This window comes from Bufo gargarizans, chromosome 3 (assembly GCF_014858855.1).
Source record: "Bufo gargarizans isolate SCDJY-AF-19 chromosome 3, ASM1485885v1, whole genome shotgun sequence".
Taxonomy (NCBI): Eukaryota; Metazoa; Chordata; class Amphibia; order Anura; family Bufonidae; genus Bufo; species Bufo gargarizans.
In genome coordinates this window covers 303539565-303553729 of record NC_058082.1, presented here as the reverse complement: position 1 = coordinate 303553729, position 14165 = coordinate 303539565, and the positions used below count along the sequence as shown (strand labels likewise).

General features: G+C 39.4%; 1 protein-coding gene across 1 annotated transcript in view; it reads left to right on the top strand.

The window, feature by feature from the left end:
- CSMD2 (CUB and Sushi multiple domains 2) overlaps positions 1–14165 on the top strand; it is a 1088526-nt gene that overhangs the window by 966390 nt on the left and 107971 nt on the right. Inside the window, exons 34-37 of the mRNA XM_044285154.1 lie at positions 2107–2310; positions 3919–4043; positions 11248–11344; positions 12663–12767. Coding sequence (XP_044141089.1) covers positions 2107–2310; positions 3919–4043; positions 11248–11344; positions 12663–12767 — 531 coding nt within the window. The remainder of the gene's footprint in view (positions 1–2106; positions 2311–3918; positions 4044–11247; positions 11345–12662; positions 12768–14165) is intronic.

Here is a 14165-nt window from a genome sequence, read left to right as displayed (position 1 = left end):
TTTCCCACCAGTGTATGCATGTCAGTTGATCGACCTTTCCGCACATTGGGGACTGCAATTTGCAATTGCAACTTGAATGGGTTCCGTGGGCCGTCCGCACCGTGCAAAAGTAGTGCATGCACTACTTTTTTGTGGTGCGGAGGCACTGAGAGAAACCCTGCGGAAGCACTACGTAGTGCTTCCGTGGGGTGCTGTGCCTCCGTTCCACACTGACCTTCCGGATTGCGGACCCATTCAAGTTAAGGGTCCATTCACACATCCGTGTGTGTTTTGCAGATCCAGGGATCCGCGGATCCACAAACGCGGACACCGGCAATGTGCGTTCCGCATTATGCGGACTGCACTTCGCCGCCACTATAATAGAAAATGCCTAATCTTGTCCGCAATTCCGGATCCAGGCAGCACATAGTACGGCCCCATAGAAATAAATGGGTCCGCAATTCCGTTGCGCAAAATGCAGAATTGCGGTCATGTGAATGGAGCCTTGATACGCTGCAATACGGGCACGGCTGGGCAACGGCCGTGTGCATGAGCCCTTACTCCCAGGCAATGCAACATGTGCAATGCCCCAGATTTATGACGTTTTTTTTTTTTTTTATCAAGTGGAAGACATTTTAATTAAATACAAATTATAATAAGAAAAAGTTGCCTTTGGCCTCACTTTATCTGACTTTTATGTCAGAAAAAGTGCTTAAAATATCTGGTGCTCATTTGGAACACCATATTTCTCAATGTATTTACACCAGAAAATACATAAAAATAAATCTCCTGCTTTTCCTCTATTACAAATCTAGCTGGATGCCCGCAGCCACCACTAGGGGGAGCTCAGTGACTAGTAGTTGAATTAATATAACCACCATGGGAGCTGCAATAATCTCTTTGCATCGAGCTCCCCCTAGTGGCAACTGCATAAAAGTGCAGTGTTTTCACTTGAGGAAGAGAAGAGCAAGTTCTGTGCCAGCCCCTCTCTTCCCCAGCCCACATACCATTTGTGTGGTCTGCCTCTATTGCACGTATGCCACTGAGTATGGGTTGATATACGCAGGTTCTTTAATCAAGGACAAGTAGGAACAGCTACAAAGGGTGTTTCTCCCCCTGGAGGGCTATGTAGTATAGAAACTGACCATTGATTTCCAAGTGAACCATCCAAACTTGATTTATCCAGTAGTGGTGATGTAGAACACTTGTTATCATATTACCCTGGAGATTACAGGTGATCTTTGGGGGTTCCAGCAGTGGGCAACCCCTTTAAAGGGAATTTGTTAACAGGAAACTCACTGTTAAAGATACAACCAAATGTAGTGATATCATTCACTTAGCTATTTATTGCTTCATTCTGGAAAAAAATACTTTTAATCCATATTCAGATGAGCAGTTAAGTGCACTGAGGGCAGGCCCAAGCCACTCACTTCAACCTTGCTCCTCCTGATCCCCTCCATCTCCTTACTGATTGACAGGGACAAGTTCCTGTATAGTCATGTTCCCTGGCCCTGCCAATCAATAAGGAGAGGCAGAAAAAGCAGGAGGAGTGAAGGTGCACAGAGTGGCTCTTGTTTGTCATCGGTGCACTAAACGGTTAATTTGCATATGCCTTAAAAGTACTTTTTCTCCAAAATGAAACAATGGATGTGTAAGTGAAAGGTATCATTACATTCAACTGAGCTAGTCCTACAAGGTGTTGTTCCTGGTTTAACAGTGAATTCTCTGGTGACAGATAGCTATGGAGCCTACTGTATGACTTACTGTAAGCTTTCTGTATAGGGTTTCCATCACAATTATAGAAAAAAAAATCTGGCCATTTTTGAGACCATGGAAGACAAAAAGAAAGATAATAGTTTAAAATTCAATTTCCATGCTACATCCTAGATGTTATGACCTAGACTTGTGCTTATCTCTGCATATTGCAGCCTCGCCTACAGGTATATGTCACATTATCTTCTACTCTTGCCTGCCTGTTCTTTCTAACGCTGCATAATTTAACCAAGAATTTTAAAAAATAAATTCCATTTTCTTGTCTTCACTAAACCTCCTGGACCTGCTGCCATCTCTGGCCCCTCTGCCCACCACTATCTTTGGCTCCTGTAACCACATTTTTGCTTCTTTTAGCTGTTCCTCGTACTAGTGCCACTCAGTGCAGCTCAATACCAGAACCCAAGTATGGACGCCGCATTGGGAATGACTTCTCAGTTGGAGCTGTTGTCCGTTTTGAGTGCATTCCTGGCTATGCATTGCAAGGCTCCAAGAATATTGAATGCCAGGCAGTGATTGGAGCCCTGGCACAGTGGAACACTTCACTGCCCTCTTGTGTTGGTAAGTGCCCTGTTGACACTGTTAGGCATTTGATGACAGCCCACTGTTTGGTACTTACATTTGTTTATTGATAATTTGAAGTAGAAACACAAAACCCAAATCCAGTTCACCCATTCATGTTCACAATATCTGTGCATGGTAACTCCTGGAGTATCAGGTTTTCAGAACTGTAGCAAAAGAAATCCAGCATCAATAACAGTCCCAAAAAATCTGTGGTTCATTTCTTGAAAATGTGCAAAAAAGTTCATATACAGGAGCCCACTCATTCGAGAGAAAAAAATTGGATTTTAGTGTACTGTTTCTGGTGCTGTTTTTTTTTTTTTTCTATAGATAATTTGTGGTACTGTAATTGTATTATTTTTTTGTTTATAATGCAAAATGAGCAGATTTATTAAGAATGAAGAATAAAGATAGCTTCACCAAGAGGAGCTAAGCTGAAGATATGCCAAAGATAGTTATAGTTAAAAAAAAAAAGCAGGATCCACAGGCGCTGGTCTGCTACCAATGTTAAAAGTATAAAAATCTATTCAACCATACAATTATTTTTATAATTATATATATTTATATTTATTGGGCCCTCTACTGAGACTCCCTACAGGCTGGAGCTACAGCTAGGTCCACCAGAGGAAGTTTTGTGTTATGTGCTCCCCAGACTTGTGCCTTCTATAGCACAATCAGCTTTAATGAGCATGTATACCACTATCCAAAGAAATCTAAATAAGACAGCACTACTTACTGAGACGTCTCAGTGGGGCCATTTAGTGGCGGTTCCTGCAGTGATAAGTCCCGGCCTTCTGGACTCCTCAATGTCAGAAAATAGAAGAAACTCCGGCACTCCAAGTCTTCAGAAAGTTGCTATGTTTATTTTCACCAAACAAGCGACGTTTTGACTCTATGAGTCTTTATCAAGCTCAAATTGACACACCAAAGTGAAATATATCTACCCTTGACATACATCTGATTGGATATAGGGGTCACTCCAAAAGGTTAGCTCCTCCCTGACCTTTTGGGGTGACCCCTATATCCAATCAGATGTATGACAAGGGTGTATATCTTTCACTTTGGTGTGTCAATTTGAGCTTGATAAAGACCCATAGTCGAAAGTTGCTTGTGTGGTGAAAATAAACACGGAGTGCCGCAGTTTCTTCTATTTTCTGACATGTATACCACTAGGTATTTCTTTCATACCAAGGTTTTACACCGTGGAATGCCCTGTGTTCTTTTACTGTCAAATATATCACTGAGGTGCACACTGACAGATTTGACTCATCTTGATGCAAGTCAGACTCTTTCTTTTTCTTTAAGCTATCTCTTGTGTGGTTTACTTTATAAAAGTATTTTATGGCAAAATAACTGGCACAAGCCACAAATAAATCTGATTCCTCGATAAAGCTGTACCCCCTTTTGTAGACACGTGTGAAAAATGTCACGCCATTTGCACCAAGTTTTTGGCACATTGAAAGTCATAATTCTGGTACAGTGGCCTTATTAAATCCACCCCAATGAGTTTTTTTCATTGTAAATTGCTAAACTGTAAATCGTCACTATATATTCCAAGGCAATATTGGTGCCAAGAATGACATATGTTCTTTCTCCTTGATTTATTAGTTCCTTGTGGCGGCAATCTGACTGAACGTAAAGGAACCATCCTGTCTCCGGGTTTCCCTGAGCCATACTTGAACAGTTTAAACTGCGTGTGGAAGATCACAGTACCTGAGGGAGCAGGAATTCAGGTGGGAAATCTTCAAGCAATATTATATATATAGCTGGCTTTAATTTGGAGCATTCCATATGTGTGGATGGATTGGCAACTATAGAGGTGTAATATTGTTCCATTTTATTTTTACTTCTGATGGGCGAGAAGGACACACATACAACATTAGATATAATTCATCCTGAAATGTGGAGTCAGATCTTGGGCCATTTTCTTATGCTGCAGTATTGATTCTTCTTCATTTGAAAGCTGCCTTAGGGTACTTTCACACTAGCGTTAATGTTTTCCGGTATTGAGTTCTGTCACAGGGGCTCAATACCGGAAAAAAAAACGCTTCAGTTTTATCCTAATGCATTCTGAATGGAAAGTATTCCGTTCAGTATGCATCAGGATGTCTTCAGTTCAGTCCCTCTTACGGTATTTGGCCGGAGAAAATACTGCAGCATGCTATGGTATTTTCTCCTGCCAAAATTCCAGAACACTTGCCAGAATGCCGGATCCGGCATTAATTTCCATTGAAATGTATTAATCCCGGATCCGGTACCAAGCGTTCCCGAAAACAGGATCCGGTAACAAGTGTTCCGGAAAACCGGATCCGGTTTCTCGGTCTGCTCATGTGCAGACCTTTAAAAATGTGAAAAAATAAATACCGGATCCGTTTTTTTCGGATGACATCGGAGAGACAGATCCGGTATTTCAATGCATTTGTCATACGGATTCTCATCCAGATCCGGAAATAAATGCTATTCGTTTGCATACGGATTTCCGGATCCGGAAGGCAGTTCCAGCAACAGAACTGCCTGCCGGAATCCTCTAACGCAAGTGTAAAAGTATACTTAGAGTTTCCGGGGAAAAAAAAGATTTTTCAATAGGTTTTGCTGTAGGGTGTTTGTCTCTCGCTGCCCTTTCAGGGGAGCTTTAATGGAATAGCCAACACAGACAATGCCCCAAAAAATAAAAAATCTGAAACCTATCCCAGCACTTCCTCCCTTCAACTCCTCCTTTTCCCTGGTCCCATTTTGTCTCATATTATAATAAAAACAGACAGATGTATAAAGAAATCTTCTTTATAGGTCCTGGTAGCTCAGCCATGCCTCCCTCCTCACTGTCCTGTGTCTGGCTGTAAGACATCTGGCTGGAACAGGAGCCTCCCTGCTGTTCCCTGTCTGCAGTAGGACAAAAAGAGTGTCAGGCTCTGTCTCATTTGATAAGCCTTCTGGTTGACCATCAGCCAAAGAGGAAGTGAGCAGTATATTAGCCCCATGTTCTGTGTAAGATTTCTATGAGACCGTTTTTGCTAAACCTTGCAGAATATGGTGCATATTACCAACAGTGAGGGAAACTATTTTCCTTGTTTAATTGTTAGCATTAATTTCTAAGTATAGTGTTTCTTAAAGAAATGTATTTTGTTCTTAGGAGTTAGACATTTTAAAATATGAATAAGTAAGATTTTCATGTTGACCAATCATAAGAAATAAAGGTAGAGACTATAATAACCATTTTTCAGTTTTGTTTTAACAAAAATGAACCACCATAATGAAAAATGTTCTTGTACTTTCTGGAAAATCATGACTTTTTCAGTTTCCTCAACAAATTTAATCTTTTCAGTTATAGACAAATCTCTGACAAGCTTGACAATGATGGTCACCACCACTTAACCAATAAGGATGGTAAATGGGGCAACTCTGCCCCTGCAACCCCTTTTTGGTCTAAGATATACATGTTTCATTTGGTATAGAATATATTACATTGTCATATTTAGCTTTTCTTCAGTGCCAGCTGCAATTTCTACTTTAAGGAGACCTTTAGGAGACCACTTCCATCCAATCAGTGTTTTTAGTAAGGCAATTAAGGCTCTTTATTGAACAGAATCATTGTGCATTGTGTTGGGGTTGTGTAATTGTAAATGCTGCCATTGTTAACCGTTTTTGTTATTTCGGTGTTATGTATATTTTTGTTGTAAATGTATCATTAACGCTGCACATCATTTGTGCATCTTTTAAATGATATAACTATCTTTTTATCTCTGTATGGTCATATGGACATTCATTAAACAGAAATCAGTCGCCCAGGAAGCACTGCTGTGCAATATTTATGGCTTATTTCCTAATTGAAGTTCCATTTAATAGCTTTTCCAGCCCTCTCCCCAGGGGACATTCAGAACGTCACGGATTCATAATGTCACCAAGTTCAATGTTTTGTGGTGTAGCACATTCATTCTTGATAGGAATAAAATGTCCCTTCTGAGCAGTCATTGAGAAATATGTTGACACGCCGGGGCAGAACTTGGACCTGCTGCACATACCAGTTGGCTTGTTAATAAGTATGGAATTCATCACCAGCGCACAGATAGACCAGCGTGTGTTCATATTTAGTTAACAGAAGGGACATCTCTGTGTGTGCGTACTGTGAGAGATCTGGAGCTGTTTGTTATGTGTCTCCTTTTTTTCAATAATGAAAGCAAGATTCTCTGCGTGACATTTTGTATTTGATTTTTTGGGAGTTTTGTATCCAAGCGGAGAAAACATGTTCTGACACCTTATTTCATCTTTGTATTTCATCTCAGACACTTTTAGGAAGACCTCCTGCTGATGTTTGCCAGTATTATTTAGAAGAACTGAAAGTGAATCTTCTCCCTTCCTTACATCATTTCTATTTTTAGTTTTAGATGGACTGCTCTTTGATTATATATCCCTGCCCAAAAATGTTTAGATATTTTGACTCAGTGGTTAGCAGTGTTGCCTTGCAGTACTAGGGTATTGGGTTGAAATCCAACCAAGTGTAACATCTGCACGGAGATTGTTCTCCCCATGGGTTTCCTCTGGGTTTTCCAGTTGGTTCCCATATAGAAAAAACATACTGATACTGGTTAATTTGTGATGACAGTATATTGACGCTGTCAAGAAATTATCATCACTGGCATCTGTCCCTTTCCTAATTGGAGCTTACAGTTAAAGTTAGCATGCTTTTGGTATACGGAAAGAAACCTGTGCAATCACTGTGGAAACAGACAAAATCCAAGCAGATATTGCCCTTGCCTTTATTCAAACTCAGCACCCCAACCACTAAGCTACCATGCTGCTCATGTAGTGTGTATGTTATGTGTCTTTAGGGAGCTGCTATACGTTATGAATTTATCATATGAAATGGAATTCACATTGCCTAATAAAGGGGTTCTCTGGGCATTTGGTCTAATTAGGGCATGATGCACTGCTTACCTGTGGGGGGAAGCTCTTTAGCAGGGACTCACCCTCCTGATGCTGCAGGCTCTGCTTTCCAAGTGGTTTCTTATTTCCCTGTTTGGCTGTATTGCTGAGGAGACAATGGCATCGAGGGAGCAAGAGAGGGGTAGTCCAATGTAAAACAGCTTCCCTCCACAGGTTAGCACCAAGCCCTAAGTAGACCAAATACCTGGAGAACCCCTTTAAAGTTGGCTTTCCGATAATAGAGTCCATGGTATTGTGATGATCTGACATGTTCATCAATAAAAAATAACATGGGCTGACAAGGGTTTAAGCTGCTAAAGCATAAGCTGCTTCCATAACGTATCCTGTACATTTGACTAGCCTCCCACACTTAGCTTAGTTTAATTGACTAATTTTGAATAATCATTAGGGCTACATCTGCATCAGAGGCTTCTTTAGGGGCCTCCATTGAAGATTCCATGAAAAAAAGGGCAAACAAGTCCTTTTAGACTAAAAGAGCGGACTCCTGAAAGGAAACCAAACAGTCCACAATTATTGTTCCATTATTTTGTTGTTCTGCTCCTATAACAGAGCAGAACCATGGGAATTGACAGTGCTGTTAACTCAGCCTTAGACTGGCACAACATTTTATTGTACACATATTGGACAATAACCCCCTGAAGCTGCATGAGTTCTACCTCTTTCCAAATAGATATTCATTGTGTGTTAAGTGTGAGGTTCAAGAGGCTTACAATTTTCATATTTTATGGAGCTGTCCATACCTGGGGCATATTTGGAAAAAGATTGTCTCTGTAGTGAGTGTGTTTTTGGTGAGTGTTCAGATAGATTCTGTGGTGTGTAACTTACGGTAGGTGATGTCATCCATTGGCTGAATGAATAGAGGGATAGCAGTAGGCAAGATTATATACAGGCGAAACTCAAAAAATTTGAATAGGTCCATTTATTTCAGTCATGCAAATTAAAAGGAATGGCATTAATGCAGCTTAAAATTGGAATTTTGTGAAAAGGTTCAATATTCTAGGCTCAAAGTGTCACACTCTAGTCAGCTAATTATTCCATACTCCCTGAGCAAAGGGTACCTGAGATTGTGACTTTGTTTTTTTTTTTATAAGCTGTATTCCATAACCATCCAAATTATAACAAATAAAGCCTTGAAATATCTCACTTTGCATGTAATGAGTCTATCTCATATGTTAGTTTTACCTTTTAGGTTGGATTACTGAAATAAATGAACTTTGCGCGATATTCTAATTTTTCGAGTTTCACATATATATATATATATATATATAGATATATATATATATTTGTGTTTAAAAAAAATGGTCGGTAAAAAAAAACTTTTCCCATCCAGCAAAGGACATGTGGAATCAATATACTAAATGCTCAATGATGTTGGAAAAGCTAATATATTTACAGGGGGTATATTGTCTGAGGCATTGGTGGCGTATGACTAGGGACCAATGTCTGATAGGTGAGGGCTGCACCTTTAGAACCCAGACCTATCTCTAGAATGGGGCCCCCAAATGAACAAGAGTGCACCACGCAAGTACATCCACCCTCCATGCACTTCTATGGGAACTCAAAAAATAGGCAGTCCCATAGAGATGAATGGATAGGTGGTCATGTCTGTGCAGTGTGCTCTCCATTCACCTTTATAGGACCACACCAAGCATGCATGGTGCATAACCCACACCTATGCATTGTGCAGACCCACACCTATCTGACATTGGTGGCATATCCCAGTTATATGCCACCAATGACTCAGATGACACAACCCCTTTAAGGAAAAGAAAACTAGCTGAATTTGTGGAATTTATATTGAGACATGAACTTGAAGTAATAGTGTTTAGGAGGGGAAAGGGAGAAAGATGGGCTGGAGCCCATTCTCCCTTTTTCTTGCTCATTTCCTGTTTAGGAAATAAGTGGAATGGTTCATTATTGTAAATGGTATTATGATGTATCACTTTAATTATAAGTATGTTGACTTGTTATTTTTTTTTTGTCTCTAAAAATATATAGATTATTATTTTTTAAATGGTTAGTTTATCACAATGTGAACCCAATTGTAAAAGGTAAACCGTTAGAATTGACAGGTAATCACATACTTTTACATATACAATTTTTCAGATCCCAATTTTATCCAATACCAGATTAGGAATTCCTTTGTGGATTCTAATTTAAATTTTTCATAGAGTTATAATTGGTGTGATGAACTAATTGGGGTATTGGGGTATCTCATCATTGCTATAATGCAAGCCCACAAAATGATTAAAGAGTCTCTGTACTTTCGCACAACTTTACATAAATCAATACTACAAGAGACCACAAGAAACTTTGTAATATGTTTTATCAGTGAGAACTGTCTAGTTCTCATGTTATCAACTGTTTACCTCCACCCTCCTTGCTAATTGCCTTTCACTTTGAAAAATGTTTGGAATTATTTATTTGAAAGGCAGAGCAGCTCAGAGAGAAATCATATTACATATGTTAATACAAGTCTATGGATAGGGGAGGGGAGGGAAAGAAGTGAGCAGCAGTATAAGTGAGATGGGATTCAAAGAGAGGCACTAAAGAGACTGCACAGCTACATGGGAGATTTAAATCTCACCACAGATGCTAAATTCACATCTAATACAGGTCAGTGCCTCTCTGTAATATCCTTTATGACCCTGGGGCATACTTCTGAGAGAGTAAGAGAAACCTAGAAAGCAGCTTCTACTCTAGTTTTTGTGTGCAGTGCATGGCAGCTAGTCTTTACCCACCCTGTCTGAGAGATCTGCAAACTAGATGTTCAGCATGCACAGGGGAAAACTGCAACAACAACAAAAAGCCAGAGACAAGTGATATAGTAGCAAGAAATTGTGCGTTTTTCTCATGTACTATTGATTAATGCAGAGTTTGTAGAATGGCTAGGTGTGTTTTAAAATCTCATCGTAGTTGGTCCACTATAGAGTAGGTGGCATGGGCATTCCAGAAGATATTTGACTTACTGTATGCTGAGTCCCAGGTAAGATATTGTTTAATCCTTAAGTTCTCATCGGTTTTTGGGTGTACAAAACTACTAAGCTTGAGCATTAATGGGCAGTTGACACAATTAAGAAAAGGGAAGCAGCTTACCCTTGTGCACCCAAAATACAAACTAAAGGACACTTTAAGCTACTTTCACACTCGCTTTTTGGGCAGATCCGTCATGGATCTGCAAAAACTGATCCGTTACAATAATACAACCGCATGCATCCGTCATGAACGGTTCCATTTGTATTATCTGTAACATAGCCAAGATGGATCCGTCATGAACTCCATTGAAAGTCAATGGGAGACAGATCCTTTTTCTATTGTGCCAGATTGTATCAGAGAAAATGGATAGGTCCCCATTGACTTACATTGTGTGCCAGGACGTTTGGCTCAGTTTCGTCAAGCGGACAGCAAAATGCTGCAGGCAGCGTTTTGGTGTCCGCCTCCAGAGCGGAATCGAGACTGAGCGGAGGCAAACTGATCTATTCAGAATGCATTAGGGCAAAACTGATACGTTTTGGACTGCTTGTGAGAGCCAATGACGGATCTCACAAACGGAAAGCCAAAACGGGAGTGTGAAAGTAGCCAACATCCGAGCGAACCACCTGGTCCTTTAAATTACATGTACAGTGATAGGACTGATGAATTCTGGGACATTTGAAAAATTACTACCCAGAGTGGGCCAGCATTTTTTTACTATTTTACCAATCTGTACGCTAAACTCACTACATTCCAACACAAAGGGAATTTGTGATGACTTTGTATATTTTTTTTAGTGGTCAGGTTTTGAAATATGTACACTAACAAAGTGCTCCATTGAGTTGAGCTGAAATGTTGCATTCAGTACGGGTGAATAAAGGAATCCACTTATTTTTATTGAAGTCAGAGTGCTGCCTTTTTTTCCATATTTTTCATTGAGGGGTCTAAGTTCAAGAAGGGCTGCAGCTATAAGTCTATGCAAATTATTTTTTTCTATAAATGTTTATTTTTCTTTTTCTTTAGATCCAGGTCATAAGCTTTGGTACAGAGCAAAATTGGGACTCATTGGAAGTTTTTGATGGTGCAGATAACACAGCTACTATGCTAGGAAGTTTTTCAGGTACTTTACTAACAATTAATCTATTCACATTATAATATATTGCACTTAAATATTACTTGGTGTTCTTTACTTCATTCTATTGCCTTATTTTGCTGTAATCTGATAGATTTGCTCAAATCAGGATATATGTGCTATTATTTAATATAGTCATATGTATGCACAATGCTGCCACATACTGCTTTGGTGCTACTGTATATTATTTAGAACAAGAATCTCCATAGAGTAAGATACATAAAAATGTGTAATTTTTTTGTATTCAAAAAACATTTAAAGAGAACTTGTTGTAATCTCTCCTGACATGTATGTAGGTAACTACTTGCATTCGCTGTGTAATAGCAATTCTGGAACATCTATTCTTATGACTTTGTGTAGGTACTCATCAGGGATGGAGAGCCTATTCTAGATCCTATACCAGTCAAAATACCAACTAAAAATGTAAATTAGGCACCCATACCTTCATACCACAGTTGCCTCCATAGTGTCTGACTATGATGTCTTCCAGAGTGACTGGAAACCCCAGAAGAACCCAAACCATTCTTTCCACTAAGTAGGCTTCTCTCTGCGCCTGCTGTACAATGTGTGGTCACCACTAGGAAAATATATTGCAGCCAATTGAACTGCATTTCTGATAACCAAAATGGTACCTGGATTTTTCTAGCATAGACCAAAGTAATTTGGTATTATACTGCCAAAGTTGGCGCCCCTGGAGGTTATATGTTGAGACAGAGAGTGGCTGGAGCTGCACACAAGGGATCTACATGTCATAAAGTGCTCCTATGCTTGAACATCTAGCCCTACAGATAGAAGGCCATACAGTCACATCACCAATGTGTAGGCAGCAGTCCATATTGTCTTAGATTGACATCAAGACGTAAGAGCTGCAAGGACAAAATGATATACCATATATATAATGTGTTAAACTTGAATTAAAGGGCACATAGCCATGTCTTCTGGTAAGAAATAGACGCCAATACTATGACTATAGCAGGCTCCGGTTCAGTGCACAAAAATGAGTGATCTAATTCTAAACATATTTTTCCAGCCTGGATAATAATAATAATACTGCGGGTGCTTTATATATGGTTCCTATGATTCTGTAAAATACAGCTGCATATAAAGCCGTGTATAATGCAGCAAAAGGAGGGATATTCTTCACACAGACAGAATAGTTAGGCAGTAAAACAGCCTGGGTTGGTGATATCTGCATTAACCTTTGTTTCATCTTGTAGGACGGTGAAAAAAGACGACATTAATATGTAAAGCAGTATACAAATGATATATTCGGTCTAAAATTTTCTGTATTTTTGTCTTATTTTAGGAACCACAGTACCAGCATTACTGAACAGCACGTCAAACCACCTCTATCTGCATTTCTTCTCTGATATCAGTGTGTCTGCAGCTGGCTTTCATCTGGAATACAAAAGTGAGACTGGCTTATTGACAACATTAAATTCTGACCCGTTTGATAGATGTCCTAGTCTATGCTATATATTCTACATTGCACAGCAGAGCCTGCAGACTATTAGCTTCAGGCCAGACTGCCACCAAATACGCTTAAATGTGTCATTCGTTAAACATAACTATTGTTTCTTTGAATATCGCCATCAGATTTTTTAGTGCTGTACAGAGATTGTCATTATCTAATCTCTAGTGTTGAATGGCACAGGCAATATTAATTTTTGCGATATTTTGTGAATTTTTTGCATAATTTTTGAATTAGCGATCTCCAGTTATTATTTTCACGATTGCGCAAATCGGCACTAATGATGCACTTTTTTTTTGCACAGTACGTGCAACTTCACATTTTAGTAGGCTGAGTAGATATTACTGATTGGTATTGTGACATTACAGCACTATGTCCGTAGCATGTATGTATGGACAGCAGAACCTATCAGCTACACTATATCACTATCTAACCTACACTGACTATCTCCCACTAACTATCTGTATTATATATATATATAAGCTAACTATCTAATGTAATGATGACACAGCAAATCACAGAGCACAGCAATGACACTGCTGTCTCTCTGCGATCTGCAAAATACTGCATACAAGGGCTGCTGGGGAGGTTCTTATATAGTAAGGGGTAGGCAACTTTCCTATTGGTTGCTAGGGATGTTGCTAAGCTCTGACAAAGATATTGCAGCCTCCTCATTGGCCCCCAAGCAAGAAGCTATAGTACTGATGAAAAATAAAACTAGAATATTCGCGATTATGAATATATCGCTATATTCTAAATATTCGCGAATTATCGAAGTGCCTATATTCGCGATAAAAATTTGCGATTAGAATATTCACGATCAACACTAGTAATCTCCCTGTCTTAGACCAGCGCTTGCGCCAATTTCACAAAAAAGGTATATAACTTATACTTTTATGTCTGGGATGAAATATATAGCCATGCTTCCCGTTCACTGTGCTGAATCCAAAGTGAGTTTACTGATGATGATTCGCCAACACTGGGATTATGTGAGAGGATGCCATGTAACAATTCTGAAATTCTGAACCGCTGAATTACTGATGATTTACCATTCTTACATACATTTAGATTTATCCAGTGAACCCGTCTTGAAACACATAGGGGGACATTTATCAAAACTGGTGTAAAATAAAACAGGCTTAGTTGCCCATAGCAACCAATCAGATTCCACTTTCATTTTTTGGAGCACCTTTAGAAAATGAAAGTGGAATCTAATTGGTTGTTATGGGCAAGTAATATACAGGAGTATGTGACTGTAAATAATATTATAAGTGATAACCAACATGGGTTTACCAAGGACAGAAGTTGTCAGACTAACCTGATTTGTTTTTATGAGGA